The sequence below is a fragment of the Sciurus vulgaris genome, assembly GCF_902686455.1.
Source record: "Sciurus vulgaris genome assembly, chromosome: 7".
Lineage (NCBI taxonomy): Eukaryota > Metazoa > Chordata > Mammalia > Rodentia > Sciuridae > Sciurus > Sciurus vulgaris.
In genome coordinates, this window is record NC_136467.1 from 116005982 (window position 1) to 116032805 (window position 26824).

General features: G+C 55.7%; 1 protein-coding gene across 7 annotated transcripts; it reads right to left on the reverse strand.

Moving 5' to 3' along the window:
* Positions 1–10962: 10962 nt before the first annotated feature.
* Positions 10963–26151, reverse strand: MDFI (MyoD family inhibitor). Of its 7 annotated transcripts, none has more exons than XM_079148318.1 (5): positions 25999–26151; positions 24397–24483; positions 17109–17286; positions 14146–14370; positions 10963–11756 (listed from the first exon to the last, which is right to left on the reverse strand). In XM_079148318.1, exons 2-5 carry the CDS (start codon positions 24424–24426, stop codon positions 11500–11502), a joined length of 690 nt encoding a protein of 229 aa, XP_079004444.1. In that variant the 5' UTR covers positions 24427–24483; positions 25999–26151; the 3' UTR covers positions 10963–11499. The 7 variants fall into 7 exon arrangements, with proteins under 7 accessions (XP_079004444.1, XP_079004441.1, XP_079004443.1 ...); XM_079148315.1 differs by having other exon boundaries at positions 17109–17291; positions 25999–26150; XM_079148317.1 differs by lacking the exon at positions 25999–26151 and adding an exon at positions 24609–24793.
* Positions 26152–26824: the final 673 nt, after the last annotated feature.

Genomic DNA, 26824 nt, shown 5'->3' on the forward strand with positions numbered 1-26824 from the left:
ACCCAGTACCACAAAAATAAAATAAAATAAAATAAATTTCCTCCCATTATTGTTTTAGCTATATCCTACAAATTTTAATAAGTTGTGTTTTCATGGAGTGTGGCAAGGGCTAGAGGGTAGGAAGTCTTGCAGGGGTCTCCTCCCTCTTGACCTGGATTCTGTAGGGCTTGTCCCCCTCCTTTGTAGGACCCCTGCCCTTCCTCTTTTTCATTCGTGTAGCTGGGTCTTCTCTGCCTTTGACAGCCACCTTTCAGGCCCAGGTGGATCTGGAGGGAGCAGAAACTCAGACCCCCTGAACTGCAGTGTGAACCAGGCTGAGAAGGTGAATGGTTAGGACCTCCCAGAGGATGGGGCTTCCCCGTGGGACTTTCAGCAATGTCCAAACACAGATGGGTAGCTTCTCAGGGGCCCCGAATTTCCAGAACCGGGATGTCAACAGGCTACATGAACATGATTCTGGTGGCTTCCCTCTTTGAAGAGAGAAAATCTGATGGGTTCACATCTTAGTTCAGACATGTAACAAATTACCATGGACCAGGTGGCTTATAAACAACAGAAATACAGCCAACATAGTTCTGGAGGCTGGAAGTCCAAGCTCATGGTCAGGTTCTGGCGAGGACCCTTTTCCAGGTTGCATATGGTCACTTGCTGTGTCCTCACATGGGGGAAAGCAGGGAGCAAGCTCTCTTCCTCTATGTATGGGGACTCCAGTCCCATCACATGTGCTGTCCCCACGACCTAATTACCTTCCAAAGACCCCTCCCAATGCCATCCTACTGCAGGTTATGTTTTTAGCTTTTAAATGGGGGTCCGCAAACATGTGCTCCATAACAGGTCATATCTGTCTTTTGTCCTCAGATTCCTATTTTGCCCTTTACCTTCTCTGTTCTGAATCAGGGGGAAATGGCCCATGTGGCTCTTTTATCAGCTGGTTTCCATCTGAGTTTGGCCAGAAGGGTGACTGGAAGGAGATGGTAGGCTGGAAGAGAACCCAGGGCTTTTGTCTCCCTCTTTTTGCATTGGGTGGCCTTTCTAGAAGAAGCAGTGTCTCCTCTGTGGCTCCAGACAATCCCACTGGCTTCTCGACTCTTCCATCGTCCATGTAGCCTATTCCCTGTCATAGCAACCTCCTCCCTATAATTTGGAATACCCCTGACCCCCACTAATACAGCCATTGTCCATGTTGGAGTGTCCCCTTAAGTTAGGGTTTTAGGACAAAATTCCCAAGAGGTGTATGCCCAAGAGTTTTCTTTCATGGCTCAGACACCCATCCCTGGTCCAGGTTCAGGGGATGGTCAAGTTCAGGACTGCTGCACATTGTCCAACTTCAAGGGGCACCACTCACATGGTGGCCCCTGGAGATTTCATTGGGCAAGTCTTCTCTTGGTAGCAGGATTAGTTTCCTTCAATCTCCTGGCAAGATGCATGGCAATTTCTTTTTGAGCGGTGCTGGGGATGGACCCCGCGCCTGTGCTTGCTAGGCAAGCGCTCTACCGCTGAGCTCCACCTCCACCCCTAGGCATTTGTTTTGCTTTGTCTTCCCAGCAATGCTTTCCCACTTCTGAACCCATGGCCCCTGCTATGGGGAACTGCTCTTTTTCTCCATGTCGGGAAGCTTTGGTTGAAGTTCTTATTACCATTATTCCTTCTTCCACAGGGGTGAGCAGACAATTCAGGGGTGAGCAATCACTATGTCTAGTGCTCCTGGCAATAGTGATTCATCCACGGGATGGGTATATGATCCAAGAGAGCCAACCAACATCCTGTCTTGGGATTGAAAAATACGCAGAGGATCCTTTTCCCCACTGGGGTTGCCAGTACATCTGATTCCTGTTCACCTTGCTCTCTCCTCATTCACTCATGTGGAAATATTTGCCCACAATAGGAGACACTGAGGCCAACATTCAGAGTTTCAGAGTTGGATAGAAGGAAGGAAAGAGAGAGTCCTGGTGGCATTGGTTTCCCAGCTTCAAACCTGGTTACTGAAGCGCTTTCTTTAATTTTACAAATATCAGAGTGTTCCTTCCAGCTATGAGAGCCAATAAATTCCTTTTTTGCTTAAATTAGTTTGCACAGGATTTCTGTCACCAGTATGGTAGGTGCAGAGTTCTCTGAATTCCTCACCAGGAAAGTGAGACTTGGTGACCCATCCATTCCTCCCATAGAGAAACCAATGCCAAGACCTGTCAGTGTGTTTTTAGCTACAAAGGATAGAAAACCCAATTAAAAATGGCTTAGGAATCATCACATAACAGGAGGTTCAGAGGTAGTGTGGTTCCAGGGTTGGTCAGTCCCCTGGTGGAGATGTCATAAGAAGAAAATGTTTTTCTTCTGTCCATTCTGGAGCCCTTGGGGAGTTGTCTAAACCTCCTCGATGGGCTCCCCTATAGTGCCAAGGTGGCTCCTCTGTCTAGGTTACATGCAGAGAACAACTACTAAGGACAGAAATGAGAATACCTCTGTCTCACGTCCTAGAAGCCACTGGAGAGTAACCCTCACAGTTCATTAGCCAGAATGGTGTCACATGCCCATTCTTGAACCAACCACCAGCAAGGGGCGTGTGACCACCATGACTGGCTTGGAGTAATCATGATTCATGCCCTGGAGCTGAAACCTGCCCTCCTCGAAGTCCATGGCTGCTTGGAGGAGAGTGAAGTACATCAGAGGTCTGCTAAGAAAAAGGAAGAGATGAATGGCTCTTGGGTAGAGTAGCTGAGACAGCTGGCTATCCCCTTATATCCATTCTCCATTTCTTTCACAAAAATAGAAATTTAAGATGAGCTTAGGACCACCCAGAAAAAAAGACTACACTTCCCAGCCTCCGTCGCAGCTGAGTGTAACCATGTGACTACGTTCCAGGTAATGGGAAGTTAGCAGGTGTTTCAGTAGCTTCCAGGAGTCTCCTTTAAGAGACACCTGGCAGGACTGCTTCACTCTCTTTTTTCTTATTTCCTCCATTTGCTGCCTGAAATGTATTCGCCACCATTCTTCATGGCTGGGCAGTGAGCTGCAAGGACCTGGAGCTCTGAGACCTCAGGGAGCAGAGCCCTTTCCCCACTGGAGGTGGACTCAGTTGGAGATGGTATCAGGAAAGAGTAAGTCAATTTCCTCATCCGTAAAATGGAAATAATGATTCCTGCCACACAGGTGCAGAGTGCTTGGGTGCATAGAGCATGATATAGAAATACAGCCAGGCATGGTGTGCATGCCTCTAATCCCAGCGACTCAGGAGGCTGAGGCAGGAGGATCACAAGTTCGAGGCCAATTAAATCTCAGCAACTTAACCTTATCACAAAAAAAAAAAAAAAAAAAAAAAAAAAAAAAAAAAAAAAAAGCTAGGAATGTAGCTCAGTGGTAGGAAAAATCCCTGGGTTCAATTCCTATTACCAAAAAGAAAAAAAATAAACTTAAAATGGATTTCTAACAACAAATGAGTGAAGAAGACCGTGGAGTCTGGTTCATAGTAAATATGATAGCCAGCTTCCAAGATGGTTCTCAATGACTCTGCTTCCTATATTCAGGTCTTCCCAGCTCGCATCCCTTCCACACTGACTACAGTAAACTGGGACTCCAAGTCTAGGTCATAACAGACATAGGGGCTCCTGCTTTGCTGTCTTGAATCACTTGTTTGTGGGGGAAGTCAGCTACAATGTGTGAAGCCCCTCAGCCCTGTGGCAAGTGTTCAGGTCCAGGGATCGAGACCTCCTGCTAGTGGCCAGCACAGACTTGCCAATCTTGCAAGTGAGCCACCTTGGAAGCAAGTGCCCCAGTTCTGTCAAGATGGCAGATAACCACAGCACCGCCTGATACCCAGACTACATTCTCATGACAGACCTGAACCAGACCCACTGGCTCATCTGCATCCAAGTTCCTGACCAGAGATGACGTGAAGGAATAACTGTTGTTTTTTGAAGCTGTCAGGCTTGGATGTAGAATCAAACACGTATTCATCCACAAGATGTGAGTTCCTTCTTTCTGGCAAGACCTTTCTCCTCTGCATGACCCTCACCTGTCATGCGACCTCACTATCCAGGGAGATCTTAGAACACGTGAGTACATCCACTTGTGGACTGAAAAGCCTCTATAGGATCCAAAGGAGGGAAGTATGCACAGGTGAGGCTCATCCTGGGAGGCCCTATCCCCTGGGGCAAAGGTGATTCTGTGTCGTTGTCCTTGCGCATGCTCCCTTGTACCTGTCTTCTTGGAATGGGCTCCAGTTCGTGAGATTCATCTAGGTGCTGTGAGCAGTTAAGGCTCTTTCTGCTCACCGCTGTGTGGGATCCCATTGGGTGAACCTACCACAACTGGTGTATCTGTTCTGCATTAATGGACGGTGGGCTTTCCATTTGGGGGCCGTGATGACTGGTGTTGCTATGCATATTTTGGTGCATGCATGTTCAGTCTGTTCCATGCCTATCTAGCAGGAAATCACTGGTCCTATAGGACGTGGACATACACTTTAGCAGATGTTGTCTGAAAGAGGCATCAATTCACACTCCCAGTGGGTGGACCAGGGTCCCAGGGACAGGCACTTGAGGTAAACCAAAGAGTGGGCACCTGGGTAGAAGAAACTGGATTTGTCCATCCTCAGGGCAGTGACCATGTGGAGGCAGAACCCTGACACCCCCAGGTGGAGCCTGTATGGGAGAGTCTGGAAGAGGCCCTATCTCGGGCTTAGCTGGTAGAGGACGCGACTGGGCCTGAGATTGGCCTTCTGTGTGTGGGATGTGTTCCCACCTTCTCCCTGCTCATCCCCTGAGGCCAGCCACCACGCCAGAGGGTGGAAGCCTGCTCTGGAGAGGAGGCTTGAAGGCTCCCCACCAGACCCTGGGGGTGCTCCCTTTTTCTGTGCCCTACAGGGGTGAGGATTGCTCTGACTGTCAATAACCGTGCCCCTTGGCAGGTGATGGGGAAGGCTCTGTGGCGGCCCTTCTCCCCTGGTCCTTCCCAGTGGGGAGCGCTCTGGCCACCCTCTGCTTCAGGGGCTTTCTCCAGCAGCCCAGGCTGGCAAAGGGCCAGAGGATGATCACTGCCTGGGAACTGTCCTCCCCGGGGCTGTGGGTTGGTGTATGACCACCTCGGCACCCTGGCAACCAGGTGACTCAGAGGTCTGCGCTTCTTGCCCACAGTGGTGACCCATTAGATCACGCATCCCTTACTGGCTGCTTGCCTTCCAGTCTCTCACACCCCCCTAGTGTTTCCTGGAGCCCCTCCCCCCACCCCAAACAAACTGCTTGCACCTGAATTCTTGTCTGCAGTCTGTGTCTGGGGAAGCTAACTAGCCTAAGACTGAATTTGACCCAATCTGAGCAAAAGATGTAGGTAGAAGCCTGCCAGTAGCTTCTCGAAATGGTAGAAGGTGCAGGAAGAGAAGGTCCCTTTTTCCTGCCTATCTTTTTTGTTCTTTGTGGGATGCTATGAGTGAGCACATAGTGCACAAGGCTGTGGAAGCCACTTTGTGACCAGGAGGGGAGAGGTGGACCACATTCTGAGTGTGACAGATGGAAGTCAGGCTCCCTGGTGGTGTCTTTGAGTCTCCTCGTCAGCTAGGGGGTCACCTAACTCTGCACTTCTACTTAAGGAGACAATAAATGTCCTTATGGATTAAGCCACATGTACTGGATTTACTGCTGCTTGCCAAACACATCCATTATTGATGCAGGCTTTGTCCCCTTTGAAACCAGATCCACTCACTACTATCTCGAGCCCCCGTTGGTGGCCCCAGAAAAGGGCTATCATAGGCCTGGGTGGGGTGGCAGGCAGAGGGGGCCACAGGCTTGAACTCCACATGTGAGTGAGGACCTGGAGCTGTGAACCCGATTCCAGAAGGGAGAGGGACCTGGGGACAGCAGGTATCTGGGATCCAAGGACAGGGATGGAGAGGGCAAGAAGGCAAATCCTCCATTAATCTGCCCAGGGTGTGTGTTATTATTGTTATTCTTATGAAGCATCTCAAGGCTGACACTCACTGTGGCCTGGCTGGGCCCCCCTAATGGTCCCATAAATCCTGGCCATAAAGAGTAATGGGGGGAGACAAATGAGATAATTAGGAATAAATCTCACCGAGGTCTCTATTCATCAGTGTCCCTAGAACTGGCCAATCTTCCAAGCCATTAGCTGGGCCCCTAATTAATGCTGAGCTGCCCAGCTCTGCAGAGGCTCCATGGCTGTTGGGACCCAGGCTGAGGGGCGCCCATGGAGGGTGACCTTGGAAGAGCCAAGGGACGGGTGCCCACAGTCCGCCTGCTTCACTTGTCCCGGGGACCTTACTCTGCACCATACCATGCGCCTCGCTCTCTCTGCTTCCTTTTCTTCATCTCACACCATCTCCCGGTCTACCTTCGGTCCCTATGTGTCTCTTATAAGATGCCACTGTCCATGCAGTCGCATCATGGAAGGCTGGGTTAGAAGGGATTGTGGGGGCCACTTTTAACAACCCTCCCCCATCTGTGCCCCATGCCACACAGTTGAAACCAGAGCAAGGAGCCCATCGACACCTCTGTGACCCAGACAGTCCTTGGAACAGGGAAGGCCCCGCCCACTGCCATGACTGTCCGTTCCACGTGGGGCACTCCTTGCCGTTAGAGTGTGCCCCTCACCTGGAGCTGGGAACACGGGGCTGGCTGTCTGCTTCTTGGTCCTACTGCCCTCTGCGGGACCCGGAGACTGAGCCTTGCTCTCCTCCCCAAGCTCTGGGTGCTGGCAGGTCTGCGCCTTGGCTTATTTCTCTGGTCACATGCCCTGAGTGGCATCTGCTATTCCAGGTTCCCAGCAGGGCTTCCCACACAGGCACCCTTCTGATCCTACAGTGATTTCCATGTTTAATCTGACAGCCTCCCCCCTTTTTTTTTTGTTACAGCACCCCAACTTCTTAGGAGAGCTTCTCCTGCTTGGTTCTACATGGTTCTGGAGGAGAGACCAAGTAACCCACCCTTCCTGGCCACAGATGTGTCACAAGACTGTGGCCTGGCCAATCCTAGCCCTCTACCTCTTGGCATAGTGATTGGCTCATTGATGAACCTGTAAGGCATGCTGGGCCAATTTGAGTCCTTCCCTGGTCTTTTTATATAAGGTCCCCTGAGGAGGTGAATCTGAGACATGCCCAATAGACACAGTGTGTGGAGGTACCTTCCCTTCTCCCCTCCTTCCCTGTCTATCTGCAGTAATGAGTCATTACCCAGAAAAAAAGCAGACCTAGCAGGAACTGTGGGGTAGAGAGAGAGGAGGCAGGGTAACGAGAAGGCAGTGAAGCCACTGAGGGCCTGTGGCTACGGTGCCATCCCAGCCTCATTCTAGAAAAGCCAGAACACAGACAGGAGCACCCATGTGAGATGACATGGGGCAGATCTGTGATCTCTGTGCCCTACTGCTCCCATCTGTGACCTGAGCCCCCTGTCCCTGCTTCTCCTGTATCTCTGCACAAAGGCCTGTTTTGAGGTGGCCATACTGCTTTCCCAGCTGTTATACAGCTGACCACCACTGGGCACAGGGTCTGCAGTAGAGACTAGCCCCTGGTCTTACACTACTGGTTCATCTCTTGGGGAACTGGTGAAGGCCCTAGGGCAGAGGAGCCAGGGAGATGTGTCCTGAAACTCAGTGTGCCCAGGTCTGGGCACAGGAACAGAGAAGGCCAGTGTTAGGTATAGCCATGAGGTGTCATCCAAAAGCTCACATGAGACAGAGCTAGAAAGTCCAGAGTAAGATGTTTGGGTTAACCTAATCAGAGGATTAATCCCCTGACATAGGGATTAACTGGGTGGTAACTGTAGGCAGGTAGGGTGTGGCTGGAAGAGCTAGGTCACTGAGGGCATGTCATTGGGGTATAAATTTTGTCCTTGGTGAAAGGAGAACTGTCTCTCTGCATCCTGGTGGCCATGTCCTGAGCCACTGTCCTGCACCACACTCTTCCATTGTGATGTACTGCCACAGAGCAATGGAGTCGGCCATCTATGGACTAAGACCTCTGAAACGTGTGCGTCCCCAAATAAACTTTTCTTCCCTAATTGTTATTGCCAGGTCTTTTTGTCATGGTAGTGACAGAAACAAAACAAACAAAACTGACTAAAACGGTGTGTAAGTAAGGGAGGAGTGACAGCATCCTCTCACAGGCCACCCCCAGCTCTGCTTCTTGATCTGTCACAGGGCAGCGTTTCTCAGGTCTGGCACACGAGGTCATGGAATGGTCCTGGCCCAGGATGGCTTCCTTTGGCTTCTCCACCTGGTCTTGTTCAGGCGTGGGAATGCCTGCCTCTTCTCAGACAAGCCAGCGGTGGAGGGTGGCCCCTCAGGAAGTCTCCTGGGCAAGTGGGCCTGTCTGCTGCTCCAAAGATAAGCGAAAACCAGAGAGGCAGGGTATTCCCTGGGCTCTTGGCAACCATTAGATTTGCAGAGTTGTGAGCTGCTCCAGTGTGCAAAAGGAAGCTCAGGCCTGGAGTGAAAGGGCCAGGCCCTGTGGACCACAACAGAGCCAGCTGAGAACTGTCACCTGGTTCACTGACCTGGCTGCAAAAGCAGAGATGAGAGAGGACCACTGTGGAAGAGAAAGGATCTAGAATGAGGGCCTTCCCTGGAGGATAGCTAGGCAGGGTAGGTGGGTGGTCTCTAGATGAAAGCTATCTGCTTCCCGGTAGGGGTGAGAGTCACCTGGGAAAAGCTGGCAGGGCAGACAGGACAGGCTAGGGGCAAGGGAAGCAGACATGGATCTTGAAGCCCAGGCCCAGGTCTGCAATATGAAATGTGTGTGTGCACATGTTTGTGTGTATGTGATGTGTGTGTGGAGTGTGACTGTATGGAATGTGTGTGTGAAGGGGGTGTGGTTCAAGTGGTGTTTGTGTGTGAAGGTGTGTTTGTGTTGTAGGAAGGTGTGTGTGTGTGTGTAGGCATGAAGGGGTATGGGTGTGTGTTGGGGGCTGGCTACGTCCTTCCCCTTCCTACCCACAACCAGCCCAGCCTCTCCAGTTTCAGCCGCTGTCCTAAAGAAAACAGCCCAGGACCTGCAGCAGGAAACCAGTGTTTGGATTGCAGGGGCGCCTCTTCCTGCGCCTGCTGGCTGGATGCGCGGGGAGGGCCCTTCCTACCCACCTGGACCAGACACCAAGTAGGTCAGGAGCGTCTCCCTCCCGGCCCTCAGAGCTGAGGCTGAGCAGGAGCGTCTCCCTCCCGGCCCTCAGAGCTGAGGCTGAGCAGGACCAGAGCAAAACCCTGAAAGCTTCTCTCCACTCTCTTTCCTCCTCAGACCCAAAGAGCCAGGGATGTGAGAGAGGTAGACACCCCTGAGGCCACATGGGTGGGAGCTGGTACCTCCTTAGGGAGGATGACTGAGCAGACCTGCTGGTGTTACAAATGCACACGCCCACAGGGCCAGCAATGTCACTTTCAGGAATATTCTAGAGATAGCTTATTCATGCAAAAGGGTATATTCAGAGTTGTGATAACAGAATGGCTGGGAATGGACAAGAGCAGAGCTCGGTCACTGGGCAGTGGCTCAGCCATCTAGTGAACCGTGGTGACTCTGCAGCGTGCTGAGAAGCTCCCAGTGGAGCTTTGTCAAGGGGTAAAGTGATCGAATAAAGGGGCACCATAACGTGCGTATTGCTTATATCTGCACAGGCTGGACTTTTGGGGAACTTCTATACCTTGGGCATGCAGTAACTAAAAATGAACAAGTGAACACAGACGGATAATGAACATTGGAGGCCTAGGGGCTTCTGTCCGGGCTTGACTGTGAGACCAAGGGCAGGTCCCTTCCTATCTACTAAGTTTCCAGTGTGGTCCCAGAGGTCAGAAAGCCTACAAGTGGGCCAAGTGAGGTCTGTGGCTTGGGATGGGTGGGTGTGGGTTGGAAGTCGCCTTGGGGCTGTTACAACCTCCTCTGCTGCTGTCCCTAAAACCCACTCCCAAGATACGGGGTGCTCCCCAACATGACGTTCCCAAAGTTTCCATTTCTTCTGACCCTTCTTCCTTTTCCGCCACACTGGGGATAGAGCCCAAGGCCTCAGGCGCACCCTGCAAGCGCTCTGCCACTGAGCTCCATACATTTCGGGTCAGGGTCTCACGAAGTTGTCCAGACTGGCCTGGAACCTGCAATCCTCCTGCCTCGGCCTCCTGAGTTGAGTGCCACGGGACGGCTCAGGCTCCACTGGCCCTTCTCTGCGTGCCTTCCCATCCTTCCCGAATCCCTCCAGCCACCTTCCCTGGAAGCAGCGCTCACTGATGTCCCTGTGCACCCACTTTTCAAGGCCTTGCTCAGTCAAGTCCTCCTGGGGGCACCAAATCCCCTACCATAGTGACATTCTTTCCTTCCCCCGGACCTCCTGGCTTCCTCCAGGTTCAAGGTTGGGGGAGGCTCCCCACATCAGCGTCCACACTCCCCAGGTGCAATTCTGCAGCGCTCAGGCCTGGCAGTGCTGGTCAGGCCGCCTGTCTGCACACCCACAGCCCTGGACACATGGACTCTGAGGCTCCTGCAGGCTCCACAGTGCCCTTCCTCCTCTAGCCGCCAGCAGCTGGGGCCAGCTGAACTCCACTCAAGGCCTAGCTCGCCTCCCAGTGAGGCCCAGGTACAGGCTCAGGCTGGGTCGGGCCTGGGGTGACCCTCTCCTGGGCACCCCTCTGCTGCTGACATGGATGGCACCCTATTGCCTGGGAGTAACCTCATGGGGAAGAGCTCGGAGCAGCTGGAGTCAGTAGGAGATTGATTAATCAAAACCCGAACACATCTGCTGTTAATTAATCCTATGCCAAGGTTAACTCTTCCCTGTCTGGGCTTCCGCTGCCCTTTGGTAGGAAGAGGGGGTGAAAGTAGGCACCCCTCCTTCCCTCCCTCTCTTGGGGTAGCACAAATGGGGGAGAAGGAAAAAGGGCAGGAAAGGGTTGCCCAGTGAGGTGCTTTTAGGGGGTTAAAGGAAGTGTTGCTTTTGAGCATAATGGTCCATGGAAATTAGTCATGAGTCCTGATGAAAGCAGAGCGAACAAATACCTGTATTTACAGCAACGAACAGAACAGACCCTCCCGCTCCCCTTCCAGTCTTTTCTGTACTGCCCCCCCCATGTCTGACCCCAGGCCCAGGCCTGCCTTCTTGGGTCACTTCATGGGCGAGGCCCCAACAAAGCCCTGGAGAGGATTCGAGGAGGGGCTTGGCTGGGGCGGGGCAGGTGTCTCTTTTCACATTTTGCTGTCCTCCAGGCCTGGGGTGGCAGGAGAGGTGGGCACCAGGACGAGAGAGGTAGAGAGGCACACGGCCCTCCCCCACCCCTGCCCACTCCTCTAACTTTCACAGTGTTCTGCAGCCCTGGAGGCTGGTCCCAGAATGGCCCCCACCCTCGTCCCCTCCCACCAGGTCCTTGGTACTGTGGGCCCTGGTAGCAAGCAAGGAGGGCAGGCTTGTCTGTGGTGGGCCCAGCTCCCTGGCTGAGGGGGTCCCAGGGAGCACCCACCCGTCTCCTGCTGGGGCTGGCGCCTGGGAGAAGAGGGGCTATGGAGGCCCTGGAGACGGCGGGTCAGGAGGAGAAGCAGAGCCCACAGCACTCCATGCAGATCTCCAGGCAGTCAGCCGACTCACAGCAGGCGTCCAGGATGCCACAGTCCAGGTCGCAGGGCAGGTCGCAGTCTGCGCACTCGCCGGAGCCACAGCAGCAGCAGCAGAGGCACGAGTCCTCGGAGCTGCAGGAGCCGCAGGTGGCGCAGTCCAGGACGATGTTGCACAGCGTCAGGAACTCACAGAACAGGCAGGACAGGACGCAGTGGACACAGCAGTCTGCGGGGAAGCGGAGGGGCAGGCGTCAATGGCGGGGGTGCAGGACAGCCAGCAGCAGCAGCCGCGGCAGGGGTGTGGGGCGCCTGCTGCATGGGCCCCTGTAGTGGGTCCCCACAGCTCTGGGAAGGTGTGACCGTGAGGAGGCCAGTTTCGTCCTAGGCAATGACCTCAGGTGGAGCATGAAGCGCCTCAGGGTGGGCGCTGGGGCCCAGGCAGCCCGTGGCGGGAATCCCCGCGGCGTATTGAGTTGACACGCGCAGAGTGCTAACGTGTTCCAGGCACTCTCAAGTGCTGCCAACGGGTTAGATTCCTTGAAGCTTCCAACAGCTCTCTGATGTGGCAGCTGCTATCAGCCCCACTCTACAGATGAAAAAACTGAGACACTCAGAAGCTGTCACTTCCAAAACTCGTCCAGAATCCTACCGCCCTTTCCTGGACAACTGCAAGAGCCCGCTCCCTGCCCTTGGCCACCCCTTCCCCAACCTGCTGTCCATTCAGAGCCAGGCTTTGAAAACCTCCAAGGGATCAGGTCCCTCCTCTGCTCAGAACTATTTAATGGCTCCCTCACTTGGAGGAAAAGCCATCTCCTCTTTCCCCAAATGCCAACTTTCGGTGAGGGCTTCCATCACCCCCATTCCATAGCAACCGCATCCCACTCTAGCACTGCCCAGCCCTGCCCCAGGGGACCCAGGCCCACACTAAGTGTGATGGCTAATCTGAACTGTCGACTTGATTGGATTAAGAGATGTCAGTGTTTAGAGGCTTCTGGGTGAGTCAGTGAAGGTGTGTCTAGTAATGACTGTCATGCGGGATAACCAACTGAAGTGGAGAAGCTCCCTTCGGGGGCAGCACCATTCAATAGGATGGTGGCTTGGATACAATGGAAGTTGGAAGAACAAGGAAGCAGCGGCAGATGCAAGCTCCACTCTTCTTGAACGGTTCTTGATTGCTGCTGCAATCGCCTGAGGATATTGGACTCTCGCATCTTCACGCTTCTAAAGTGGACTCTGCCAGTGTTTCTCCAGGAACCTTTGGTCTAGACTAGGGTAGCACTGTTGATTCCTCTTGTTCTGGGCTTCAGCCTCTTGGACTATGCAGCTAGTGGTCTTCCAGCTCTCCAGACTGCTGATGGCCATTGCGGACTATCTGGGAGGGAGGAGGGTCTTCTATAGGTCTAGAAGCTATCTCCAAATTGGGTAGGGTAGTTTGTTTCAAATGCAAATCAAGTGAGTCATTACCCTGTTTAAAACGTTCAATGGCTCCCTACTACCCTTCAGATACTGTCTAGGTCCAATGATGTTGACAAGGCCCTCCCAGAGCGCCTGCCTGTCTAGAGCCTCCCTTTCACCTTCAACTTCATTCCTGAGCCCAACTGCCCAAGCCACTTCTCATCTCTGTGCCAAAGCTCCCTGGCTAGTTCCTCCAACTCAGCCTTCAAGACTTGCCCAGACTCCTTCAGAGCCTGCCCAGGCCCCCCTCCCCAGAGTTCTGGGCTGGTGTGGGTGCCCTGCTAATATTATTATTGCACTTGTTGCATCGTGACATGATCCATCTGTGTCTCTTATGAATGCTGTGTGAGGATGGGGCTGGGTACCCAGCACACAGCAGATGCCCAGGCCACCCTAAATATGACAATCGGCACAGCACGCTCCATGGGGTGGGAAGGTTTCCCCATATGTGCCAACATGCACGTTGGATCCTGTTTGCAGATGACCAGGCCAGGGTCTCCCAACATGTACGAGGGGAAGGTCAGGCAGCCACTGAGCTACAGGCTGCTGTCTCCTGTGTTGAATCGGTGCCAGGAGGGGCAGGGGAGCTGGCTGCCAGGGTGGCGCCGCAGAGGACCTCTGTGTTGCAGGATCAGCAGCGTATCTGAGTCCTCTGACCTCCCCAGTCAAGTTGCATTTTATTCTGCGAAGTGTTCTGCTTTTCACGAGGTCCATTCCTTGGGGGAAGTTTCTTTTCCTTTTCTATTTTTGTGGTGCTGGGGATTGAACCCAGGGTCTGGTGCATAAGTTCTCTACCTCTGAGTTCCACCTGCCCTTGGAGGAAAATTTCGGATTCCAGGAATGCAGTGGCTTAGTGGATCAGCCCAGGTGGTTCCATGCCTTGTGGGAGCCATTCCAGAGGGCAGAGATAGGCAGGGGCTGGCTCTGAGAGCACAGGTAGCCTCACCGTACCTAGCAGGTGTGCCTTGCAAGTTCACAGACCTGAGCAGGCTTCAAGGACTTCTGAGAACCCGGGCTCCCGGGCCCCACCCAGAGATCAAGGAGTTCTGCGGTTATTTCTAACCAGCAACAGGGCAAAGATGCCACTTCTGGCTGTGGATCAGGCTTTGGGGAAGCCGGGTTTTGGAGGCTTCCCAGGGGGAGGGGGTGGGGGCGCTCACCTTCCTGCGCCTGGAGGGGGATCTGGGAGGTGGATGATTTAGTGCTGCCCTTGCTCTTCTTGCTTCCCTGGCTGGCCAGAGATGGGTGCGTCTGCAACTTCCGGTGAGCCTTGGGGCCACCCAGAGCACCATTCCCAGCACGCTTGGCATTGCCCAGTTCTGAGGGGTGGCCAGAGCCATTCGACAATAGAGGGGTGCAGCCTAAGGGGTTCCCCTGAGGCTGGCCTGGAGAGATGAGAAGAAAGGACGATGAGGAGGGGTGGGGGCCTCCAGTCCCCCCAGGGAGCTCTGCTCTAATCCTGCCTGCCTCTTTCTTAGATGTACCCCAAGGGACCGAGTTAGACTTGTCTTCTGAAGATGGGGAAACTGAGGCTCAGAGCCACACCATGAAACAGCAGCAGCCTGGAGCCCAGGTCCTCACTCCTTCCTAGCCCAGTGCCTATTCCAGAAAGGTAGGGCGCAAGGCCAGAGGAGGGGTTCAGAGCCTGGACCCCACCTTCTTAGCCACATGAAACCCCATCCTCTTGCTCATGGGGCCCTGGGAGTCTGTCTAGGGTGGTGGTAGTGGGTGGGGGTCGGAGGTTGGGGAGGACAGCAGCGAAGCAGTTAACCTTCACCTTGGCCTCTGCCCAGCCCCCAGCTGTTTTCGCCCTTGGTGCGCTGGGTGATTTATTGGAAACATCTGTTTGGAGATGAACGCCTGGCCTGGAACCCAGGGGCTCCTCAGAGCAGCCCCTCTATCTCCTGCTCCTTCCCCCTGAGCCCGCCTGCCTCAGTCCTGAGCCTCAGCCCCTGCCGCCCTGCCCCGCCCCGCCCTGCCTCTGCGGGCTCCTGGGGTCTGGGCGAGAGAAGGGAAGAGGAAACGGGTGGGAAAGCCCCCGAGGCCAGGACCCCTGGTCCCCATCCCAGGCCAAACTTCAGCTTTGTCAATGGGGTACAATGAAGCTGGCCCGGGGATTCGGCTGAGTCCCTGGTCCTTCCTGGACCTCAGTCCGGGGATGCTCACCTGGACTCCTTGTGGGGGATGATAGGGGCGTGTGTGTTACGGGGGGAGGACTGAGAAGGGGTCATGAGAGCTTTGGGACCCCCAGCAGGGCCCTCAGTAACTGGGGGGCACTTCAGTCTCTCGGAGATGGGTCTGGACCCCTAGCTCCCTCCAGGCTGTGTGTCTGAGCTGCACAGAAGGGAGATGCATGAGGCCGCAGAGGCTGAGAAAATGTGACCTCCATGTTCTGAAGGGCTGGGCCTTCTACTTACAGTGGAGGTCACAACGCTGAGCACAGACAGCACTTGCTGCGTGCCAACCTCGGCTCTGAGCACTCGCTAATCATTCTCACTGAATCCCAAAGAGGTAGAGTAGGTTTCCCAAGGTCACACAGCTAGTAAGTCTCAGATGTAGGGTCAGCCTGGAGATTAGAAGCTGGGTTAGAGGGCAAGGAGGGGGCAGAGGATGGGAGACAAGGGTCTGGGAACAAACTGCTAGGGTCACACAATAACTGCTCTCATAACTCGTAGCTTACATGTTGTGAGCAGTTATGGGTCTGAGGTACACTACAAAGAGCTTTCCAGAATCATGTCTGGCCTTAACCATTATGATAAATCTATCATTAGCCCCATTTCACAGATGGGAAAAGTGAGGCCAAAAAGGTAAAACTTGCCAAAGTTCCCACAGCTAGGGAGTCGGGGTGGGGGCCTGGAGATTGGGAGAAAGGAGCCAAGGGCAAAGTGGGGTACAGGGGGAGGACAGCAGGCAGGCTCTGCAGAGGTTCCAGGCCGGGAGCCACTGGCCAACCACGTGGCAGGAGCCGGCATCTGGGTAAACAGTGGCAAGGCCATGGGAAGCGGCTGGTTCTGAATCATCCTGGCCCCACAGAGGGTGGCTGGGATGAGTCCTTGGCCAGCTTCAGTGCCCCTTGCCCTGCTGCCTAAACACAGGCACAGTGGCCAGAGGGCGGGAGAGCATGGTGAGCCCAGGGCCCTGGGAGGTGTGGGCAGACAGAGCCTGCCTGTGGCCTTGGCTGGGGGTGGCGTGGGGGCGGGGTGGGGGCTGAGTCACAGAGCAAACACTGGGGCCACAGACACAGGAGTGTCTGTCCCACTCCCACCCAGTCCCCTCCTCTGTGGCCTCGGCCCTGACCTCCTTCTCTCAATTCTGCTGGTGGGTGTGTCTGGAGGAGGCTGAGGGCGCTGTGCTAGCAGGATTCAGTAGCCTGACTTCCAGGGAGTCCAGCTTAGCCCCAGATGCCCTGGCAGGGCGGGTAGCACAGCAAAGAGCACAGACCAGCTCATGACCAGGGTGATTGGTTCTCTGTGCCTCAGTTTCATCATCTGTAAAATGGGCTTGGCAACAACAGCTCTCCCCCTGCCTCACTACAAGCTGATTGAGAGACTGCACGAGCTCATTTGAGGAAAGAAAATTGGAAAGTGAAAATGGATGATGGGGATTTTCTTGAGTTCTTACAAAAAGATCCCCACAGCCCCTTCCCCTGCTCTTGAAGGTAAAAGGAAGAATTGTCTCCCTCCCGGGATTTCCATGGAGACCTTGAGCCAGGCCTGGGAATGGAGCTGAATCTGTTCCTTTCTCTCCAGAGCAATTGGGTGTGTCTCTCCTTCCTTCTGGCCCTGGATCCCCTGCAGGGTGGGGTCGCGTCCTGCTCTGGCTCCCACCTGCTCTGGCTCCCACCCGGCTGGCCCCCAGCTCTCCCTCGGAGGCCAGGGTGCCTCTTCCCTCATGTCCAGAGCCACCGTGCCTAGAGCCCAAGTTAATAACCACTGCAGGAAGGTCTTCGTCGACAGACACACAGCAGCGGCACCCGACAGGTCCTGCTACCACAGTGCCACCCTCAAGGTCCTGGTGCGGGGGGCAGCCCTGGGGGCCCACTGCATTTCTGACAATCCAACTGGCTTGGGTTCTCCAGGTCAACCTCTGCACATTGCCACCCCAAAGGGCCCCCTGAACTCACATGTCACAGCTTCTGTGGGTACATCGAGGTCAGTGCTGTCCAGGACCTGGGGAGCCCCAGGGCTATTGCCTTGGGGCATGGGAGGTGCCGCCTCCTCCAGCGAGCCCTCCTCTGCCACTGCCTCCACAGGATGAGCAGGTCCTGCTACTACCTCCAGCCCAGGCAGGAGGGACAGGGTCTGAGCTAGGGAAAAGCAGATGACTGAGGTACAAGTCCCCGATTCCCTCCTGTTTGCCTGCCCAGGGGCCCATCTCATGGCCCCACACGCCCAGCGAGCCTGCTTCTCGGTCCCCCGTTAACCAGCCCTTACCCTACCTGGCAACGGAACTGACTCCAAGAGAGAACTCACAGACCACAGCCTGTGAGCGAGCAAGGGCGGGTACCTGTGTGTGTGTGGCATGGCCACATGGAGCAGGGGTCAGGGATCGAGGTATAAAGGGAGGCGGGAGGGACAGAAACAGCACAGGCGCAGGAGCGCACAGCCAGCCATGGACAGACAGGGAGAGAGCAAGAATCAAAGGGCTCTGGGGCTGGGGCTCAGGGTACCGTGCTCACCTAGCACATGTGAGGCCCTGGGGCCCACCCTTAGCACCACATAAGAATAAAACAAAGGTACTGTGTCCACCTACAGCTAAAAACTATATTTGCAAAAAAAGAGAGAACAAAAGGGACGGGAGAGGCAGAAGAAGAGAGAATTGAAGGTGGGAATTGGGCCAGAAAGCCAGCGCCATGGAGATCTGGGCAGCCCTGGACAGGAGGAAACTCAATGGCACAAAAGCCGTGACAAAGATAAAGATGGACAGGGGTGGAGCCGGAGGAGAAGGGAACGGGACACAGAGAGAGTGCGGAGAACAGACACTGAGAAACTGGGTCGAGAGAGGATGGTGGTCATGGAGGAGGAGTGAGAGGAACTGGGGGTGAAGAGCAGGGAGGGGCGGCAGGCAGGAAGAGAGACAAGGACACAGCCCAGGAGCGCTGGGGAAGAGGTGAACCGCAGCCACATGTAATTATAGTGGCTCCGAGCAGGGTGGGTGGAATGCAGAAATGGAGCCACCTTCAAACCCACAACCCCCCAGGCGGCAGGACCAGGGCCCCTGGGCCCAGGGGAAGAGGTTGGGGGGTGGGATGGGGGCGGGACACAGAGAGCCGCTGGGTGCGGAGGCCTGAGAACCAAAGCCAGGGGTCAGGGACCAGGACCCAAGCGGCAGCGATTACAGGGCCAGGCTCAGCAGACCCGCCTGTGCAGAGCTGTCGGGATGACCGGGCCTCCCGGCCTATCTCTCCACTCAGACACCAGGTGGAGAGAAAGAGGAGACAAAGAAACAAGAGACTTGGGGAGACGAAGAGATCAAAAGGGCATGGGGGAGGCCCAGCCAACCGGACAGAGAGGAAGGGGGCTGGCAGAGAAGCCCAGAGTGAGAGACACACCCTTCCACACACACCCACGAAGACCCCAGAGACGCCCAGAGAGAGGGAAGAATGGCCTCGCAGGCTGAACAGAAATCAGAGAACAGAGGGGGGGTTACATGCCTGTCTTTCTCTGAGCTGTCTCCAAATGAGAAAGCGCGAGGGAGAGGTGAGGACACAGAGGAGACACTCAGAAGGATCATTAAGGTTGGGGCATGCCGATCTAGGGGGTGGGAGATGGAGGCAGGCTAAGGGGACAATCCAGTGGCCACTCTTCCTCCCTGGGCCTAAGCCTCAGGAACCCTGAGGAATCCTTGTTCCAAAGGCCCATGTGGGTAGCACAAAGGACAGCAGGCCCAAGTGGGCATGCTTGCGCCTGCCCAAGGCAAACCACAGGCTCTGCCTGGAGCTGGAACAGGAGGAGGGAGAGGCCTAGGCTCCTGCGACTCCCAAAGGGCTGCACGGCTGTGCACAGGGGGCCTTCCTGGGGCCCACAGCTGCTCCAGAGAGGCAAGGGTTAGATTCTCTCCAGCCTCATCTGCTCCTTGGGCCTGCTGAGAGCCCCCCTTGCCATCTGGATTAACTCTACTGAAGCCAAATGGCTTTTGGAAGATCACAGGGCTGGGACAAGAGGGAACAGGGGAGCAGAGATGAGAGTTGAAGAGGAAAACCACTGCCTGCTAGACGGAGCTCTCCCAGCCATGAGCCGGCTCTACACCCGCTGAAACGCCACTCTTGAGGGCTAGAACCAGGCCTCCACGAGGAGCGAGGCCCAAGCTTGGGTCCTAATTTTCAGGAAAGGAGGGACCTGCCCAGCTCCAGACGGTGGTCCCCAGAGGATCGTGCCTCAACCCCATGCCCTGAACTGGGGTCCTGACTTTCTCATGTGGTCTCATGGAAAGACCTGAGCAAGGAGCTAGAAGGTTCAAGTCCTGGTTTGTACCAGTTACCAGTCTGGATAGGTTAGTGAATTTAAGTTACCTTGCACAGCAAGGGGCCCCAAGAGTAAATGAAATGCATGCTGTACCCATCATGAGGGGTAGTTCAAGAACACCTCCCCCCACCACCCCTTGCCCTCCCTCCTTTCCTTCCCTCTATTCCCCCTCCCTTTTCCTTCTTCCCTTCCTCCCTTCCTCCCTTCCTGCCTGTGCTGTTTGGTTTAATGTTTATTAAGCACCCACACAGTATCTAGAAATATCAAGCACTGCGTGTCCCAGAACAAGAAGCACCAGGTCACTGCCACAGGAGTTCTCTGTCACAGTGGGGTGGGGCTGTCACAAACACCTAGGGGCAAGAGTTGCAGGGGCATTGATTAGAATCAAGGAAGTACAAAACATGGGCACCTAGTCCAGGTGTGTGTGTCCAGGCTTCCCAGAGAAGGCAATACCCACACCAAGTCTCCAGAGATCTTCAGTATAGAAAGGGGATTTCAAGAAGAGCAGCAGGAGCCAAGATCCCAGAGTGAACAGCCACAGCAGGAATGAGATGAGGCTGGTTAGTCTAGAACAACAGCTGGAGACAGCAGGCCTGTGTCACTTCCCCGGCTTTCTCCTGAGGTCACCAGGGTGCACAGGGGGTGATACTGTCAGTCCTGGGGTAGACGGCAAAGATTTATTGGCCTCCAGGGTTAGAGAGGAAGGAAGACCAGAGAGAGTTTGAGGAGACAGGAGTCCCTGGCTCCATCATCCTCCTACGTGCCCAACTCCCTCTACTCTCCTAACTGTCACCTCCAGGACTGGAAACCTTGTATCTGGCAGGAATAGGAAATTATCAAGAACTTGGATCAAGGTCTCAGGTGGCCAGTGCTGCAGGAAGCCTGCCATTCTGGAGTGATCCTTAGAGCTGGGAGGACAAATGAGGTCAGGAAGAAAATCACATCCATGGTCTTGACCTGGTCACACAGAGAGACAGACCTAGAGCCAGGAAGGTGGCAAGGGGGACTCAGCACATCAAGAGGAGAAGAGGGGACTCAACCACATGCCCGGTGACAAACAAGCAGAATCAGAAGGAAGAAGATTTTGCAGGAAGTCCCAGCCTGCCAAGAAAACACTGTCTCAGAGTGCCCAGACATTGTCAGAGGACAGTGCTTTCTTGAAACAGACGGAGCAGAAAAGCCAGATCAGAGGTGGAGTCCATAGTTTGCACATCAAAGAGGCCCGAGAGCCCAGTTTTTCGTTTACGACCAAGAGGCAACACTGTCTAGTCGCAGAGGGGAGAATGGCTCTGTCCTGCAGGGTGTAAGTGGAGCAGATGGAGGGAAGGGGCCAGGAGAGGCCAAGAGGGGCTGGCGTGTGCACTGCAATTCACATCCTGCAGGAAGACACCTGCCAGAGGGGTGCGTGGAAGGTGCCGAGGTCCCTGGTCACAGCCCCATCCTCCTAGAATGTGCCATTTGCTCCCCCAGTGGCTTACCTGACTAGAGAGCCGCCTCTAATTTGCACAGTGGGTTCAAACATGCTGGTGGCATCTTTGAGCAGAAGCCCCCAACTCTGCACCCCTCCCTCCAAGAGTCCCTACCCGCAATAGGGAAATGGAGAAAGGCAACAGCCTGTTTGATAGAGCACTGCCCATCCCCAAAAGCAGGTGGAAGAGCGTGTTTAAATCCATAAACCCAAGAGGCAAGGCTGAGAGGCTCCCTCTGCTTGCTGTCCACGAAGTCGAGGGGTGGGCCTAGGCCAAGAAGGAACAGGGGGACCTCTTCTACCTGGGATGGACTCACCCCAAACCTGGATAGTGCCCAGGGAGACTGGTGCAGAGAGCAGCCCATGTTCCAGAGCTCCAACATCTGGTCCCTCAGGTCCAGACCCCTCCCTTGTCTTTGTGGATAAGGGATCTGGGCTTCTCCCTTGGATCTCTGACCATATCTGGAGAGAAAGACCAGGACCTCTTCTGATCAAAGTGGCGACTGGAACTCTACACTTCAGTCTCTCCTTGGTCTGCCACTCAAGCCCTCAGTTGACATCTTCAGCGGAATCAATGTTCAAGGGTCCCATGTTCCAGGCAGACTGACCTGTCCACAGCCCTGGGCCATCACCTGGCCTCCTGATCAATCCAGCTATGCTTATATTGTTCCTCTGGACCACTCGCCAAACCTAGCCCAGCCTTCCTGACTCAGAAGGAGCCCCCCATCTCTTCCTCCAGAAAGCCTCTCCTCCCTGAGCCAGGAGTTCCTCCTTTAAGTGGTCTGGTTGCTAAGAAGTTGGCACCTGTGTCCCCTCTTGCGAATTGCAACTTGTTCGTCTTCCTATAGAGACTGAGACTTCCCTGCTTCCTACCCTGGGGTGATGTCTCCTGCCTTCACCTGACCTCCTCAGCAGGCCCTCAGCACATGCCCGTGGGTGAGTGCTGAGATCTGAGGTTCAGAATGCCCCAAGTCAGGGGAAGAAGAGAGAAAGAGACAGCACTGAGGATTTGGGGAGGCATCTATCCTTGAACCCCAAGAAGGCGGGAGACAATGGACTCCACTAATGCACACGTGGTAAATGCGAATCCCCTAGTCACAGTCTCAGGTCACCAAGCTGAGGACTGGAGAGGGCCTGAGCTGCCAGTTAGGCTGGGTCTGTTGGTTTTATTTTAGGTCCGAAGGTTCCAATTCCCCAGGAAATTCAATTTAGAAGCATGTACAGGAATGTGACGCCCCAGTGCCAGGCAGAAATCCGCTTGTGAGTTAGGGAGCCAGGCTCTGGAGGCCGTCAGGGATGGGTGGGGAAGAGGCCATCGGGGAAGCCAAGGGTGTGAGGGCTTGGCCACCTGCCCCAACCAGAGCTGCCCTGTGTCCCTTGTGCCCTGTCTGCATCTTGGGCGGCTGAGGGAAGGGGCCAACTTGCTCCCAGGCTGCGCTGCCAGCAGGGCCCCTACGGGCAGTGCGATGGCCTTGCTCTTCTGTGGGTGCTTGGGAGTGGGAGCAGGGAGCTGAGCGGGTCCTGGTCTCAGATCCAGGCACTGTGGGGTTTTGGCTGGGTCTCCTGCGGTTTGGGCTTCCTGGGCAGCAAGCTCATTCTCCCAAGGCAGCAGCGGAGCAAGGCCTCCTGTTATGAAAGCCACATTGTCTGGCCCAGTCCAGGCTGGGGAGGGGGCTTCCTGGGGCACTGGGGGGCCTCAAATTACAGCCCAGGATTTAACCCTTCCAGTTTCCCACCTTGGACCCCGGCGCCTGTCTTGAGCACATTTAGCCTCTGCTTCTGCTGCTGGGCTCGGAACAGGTCAGACAAGGAAGGGACTCTTGGAGGAGGGAGTAGAGAAAAGCACAGAAAATGGATAAGGTGAGGAAGAAAGCAGGGGATGGGAGGAGGCAGGAGGCTGAGGAAGAGAAGAAGAGAGAGGCTGAGAGGGACGGAGAAGCTTCCCAGGCACAAAGACTTCCCAGCCTCTGCCCCTAGTTCTCCCTCCAGGTTGAAGAAGCCCAGTTGTTGTTGTTGTTCTTCTTCTTCTTTTTCTATTTCGTGTGTGTGTGTGTGTGTGTGTGTGTGTGTGTGTGTGTACGAGTGTGAGTGAGAGAGAGAGAGATTTAATAGAAATTGAACCCAGGGGCACTGGAGTTACAGCTCCAGCCCTTTTTATTTTTTATTTTGATACAGGGTCTCACTAAGTTGCTGAGTCTGGCGTCAAATTTGTGATCGTCCTGCCTCAGCCTCCCAAGTTGCTGGGATCAGGCATGAGCCATCTCCCCCTGCAGGAGCCTAATTCTTGACCTGGTTTATTCCCAAGAAGTCAAAGTTCCTGCTCCAGGGGCCTCATAGCAGGAGCAGGGACTCCAGGCTAGTGAAAATGGGTGGCAGGCACATTGGTCTCATCTCTGTGCAGCTGGCTACTGGCCAGACATCTCCCAAGTGTCCTCACTCTGGTTTAGGAGATCCCCACCTCCATAGCTGTGGGGTCCACACTAGGCAGTAAACAGACTCTCCTCTCCAAACGGGCAGACAAGACCCTGTGGGTAGATGTAGAGGCTGAGATCAGAGGAGGTCACCGTGCAGAAAGTCAGAGTTGGAGGCAGGAGCAGACCCTCATTATTCAGAGTCAAACAGGAAAAGAAAGCCGGGTGGGCTGCATGCGTGGCCGGAAGGCAGAGCTACAGACTAACAGAGGAGGGGCTCAAGTCATGAAATCTGCTCTGCGCTTCTGCATCCCACACCCTGTCCCTGAAATCCAGAAGTCCCTCACTTCTTCGAGACCCTGACATCCATTGGGAGCCTAAGGGGGAAGTTACTGGAGCCACGCCTGCAGGACCCCAGCCCAGACCCCCGCAGGGAGTCGCAAACCCCTCCTGCCCCAGTGGGATGGGTAGATTGGACTCCATGAGGGGGGAAGGGCATCTCTCGAGGAGTGTGTGTGTGTGTGTGTGTGTGTGTGTGTGTGACTACAAGGTAGGGGCGGTGGGGACTGGCCATGGGGAGGGAAGGAAAGCGAGAGAGATGAGATGGCTAGGAGGGGAGGGGCCGGGTCCTGCAGCCGCTCGTGGCAGACAAAAGTTTTCGGGAAGCGCTCAGCGCTGGTTGGGCTGGGGGAAGGGAAGGATAGAAGGGCCCAGACACACACACCCCCCGCGCCCGCCCAAGGCCCCCATAAATATTTACACACTGGGCAGAAACGGTTGGGACACAGATCCCAGACGGACGGACAGACACCACCGTGTGTGTGTCTGTGTCTGGTGGTGGGGCCGCGAGAGTCGGAGCCAACTTGGCGCAGCCGCCGCCTCTGTTCGGGGCCCTGCCTCTTCACCCCAGCCCTCTACTCTCCTTGGACCAGGTTCCCAGTACCCAGATTCTCGCCCCACCCCCATCCAAACTCCCCAGAGCCGTCTCCCGGGGTCTTAGGAGGAAGAGAACTGCTTCCCACCAGCCTGCCCTGTTCCCGTCCAGCTTCGCTCAACATTCCAGGTTACCTGGATCCCGGGCTGCGTTGGGGGCTCCATGGGGCGCGTCGCAGCGAGAAGGGTGCTGGCCGTTCACCTGGGACATTGGCCCGGGACCTGAGGAAAACAGGGCTTAGAGGGCGGGGTCGACCTTTTCCGATCGTGCGGGGAATGGGGGACAGGCAACCGGTGACCCAGCTCAGACGCGCGCCTGGAGCCAACCCGCTCGGCCACCGACTCACTGGTGCACTACTCTTGCCCAGCCGGGATCAGCACGCCCCGCCCGCCATGCGCGCCTGCAGCGGGCGCCGGGTTGGGGGCCACTGGGCTCCGCGGTCTCGCCCGGCGCCCCCTCCCCTCTCACTCGCTCCTTTCTCGCATTTCGGCGCCAGCTCGCGCCGCTCGCCCCCTTCCTTCTTCCTTCTCTAGCTCCAGCCCCCTCGCTCCTCCCGTCTCTTCTCCCCTCCCCTCTTCCCCGGCCCACCCTGGCCCCGCCCCCTCCTCGCCTCCGCCGCCGCACCCCCCACACACCACGTCCCCTCCCCCGCACGGAGCTCTCTGCTGCCCGGCCGGACACGTCTGTCCGCGGGGCGCCCGAGGCCCGAGCCCCCACAGGAAGCCGACTCGGCTCGTTTCCTCCCTGCGCTCAGAGCCGGGCCCCAGTTTCCCCAAATCTCCGCCCCGCGAGGCCCAGGGCCCGGTTGGCTGCACAAGGGGCCGCGCGTTTTCCTTTGGTCCCAAATTCTGTAGAAGTTTGCAGAAAATCAGGAGAAAGAGAGACAATAAGAGAGAGAAACCACAACCACCTCGGGCCAATGGTTTGAATAATTTCAGTCCCCAAACTTTGTCGTCCCAAAGGTGGGAGCGATCAGTTCCTCAGGCACCCTTTGCCCACTCACTTCGGTCTCGGCTCTGGGCCCAAAGCTGGGTGCTTTGGGTCTGGGGTTCAGGGACCACAAGCCCAACTCGCTAGAAGTTCTCCCTCCGGGAAATCCGGCTAGTGACTACCCAACCTCCCCTGTCCTGTAGCAGCCCTGGGTTAGCATCGCTAAGCCCCCACCCCTAGCAGCAGGGCGTGGGAATTCGTGCCGGAAAACCGACTTTAGAGGCAAAAAGAGGTTCTCAGACTTCGGCCCTTCTTTGGGCTCCAGGCTGAATCTCCAGGCCTTCTCAGACGAGGGTACGTGCAGAAAGGGGAGGGAGGGAGCCCCTTCCAGCAGGGCCAGTCGAGAGCACATCTGGAATTGTGAGTCCTGGTGGTAGGAAGGAGCCGCCGCCAGGCAAGTCGGAGAGGGTGCAGGGACCCTCGTGGTGACCCCGGGCCCGGATCCCTGAGATCCGTGGCTGTGACCTGCCAAGTGCGGCTGGGCGGCCCATGGGATGATCCTCAGGTAGGACGGCCCGCTGCGGTGACAGCGTCTCGGCCGCACTTGTGGGCTGCCTGGGACCCGCGTTTGGGCTCCACCACCAGGGCCAGTGAGCAATTAGGAAGGAGGCGGCGGCGCCAGGACGCCTCTCCTGGCCCCGCTTTACAACTAGGATTGGAAGTGGGGAGCTGGGACTGCGAGAGCCGGGCCAGGGACTCGGGAGCTTCTCTTTGGTCTTCCCCCAGTCCTTGAAATTGCTACTTACGGCGCTCGCAGGTCTTCACGGCGCCGTCGGGGCCAGAACTGGGGTGGCCCCCACGGCGCCAGCAGCGCTCTAGCCACCCGCGGCCACGTCCCCGCGGGGCCCGGGTGGCTGCGGCCCGGAGGGAGGCGGGGCGGGCGGGGTGGGCGGGGAGGTGGGGTCCCGCCCTCAAGGACTGCCTGCTCTCTGCCGGGACCTGGCCTGGCGCACCGGTACCGATCGGGATCAGGCTGCTGTCTGGGAGTGTTGGGGAGCCTGGTGCACTCCCCTTTCCTGGCACGAGCTGAGTCACCGGGCCCCGCCCGCGCCAGGGCTTGGCAGCATTCTTACAGACTTACCTGGGCCCCCGGGCCGGGCCCCGCCCGCCTCCAAGGACAGCCCCATGCTCTCTTTCTGCCCTCTCCCCAACCGCCGACCTCAGTACTACCCATCCCTCCCTTGGATTCTCAGCCCCACTTCAGGGCCCCTAAACTCTGTGTCAGCTCAGCCCTTGGAGCCTTATTGTTCCGAAGTCGCTTGCGTGATCTCAAAAGCCCTCTGCATCTGACCCAGTACTAAATGTCTGTTGTGTTGGAAATGTAAAATATATTTTCATTTTAATCCCCTATGCTGATTACACAGGTGTGCTCAGTGTGCAAGGATTCAGCAAGCTGAATATTTAAGTTAAATGAACTTTGGGCATGAATAAAAAGTTTTTTCAAAATCAGCACTCATGAAAATCGGCATTTTAGAACAGAGCACAAAGCATGGAACTTGGCATAGGGCTTTGGCATGGAACTAGAGCTCAAATCCCAGCTCCCCAACATCCGTGCTTTTCTGAGAAAGTCCT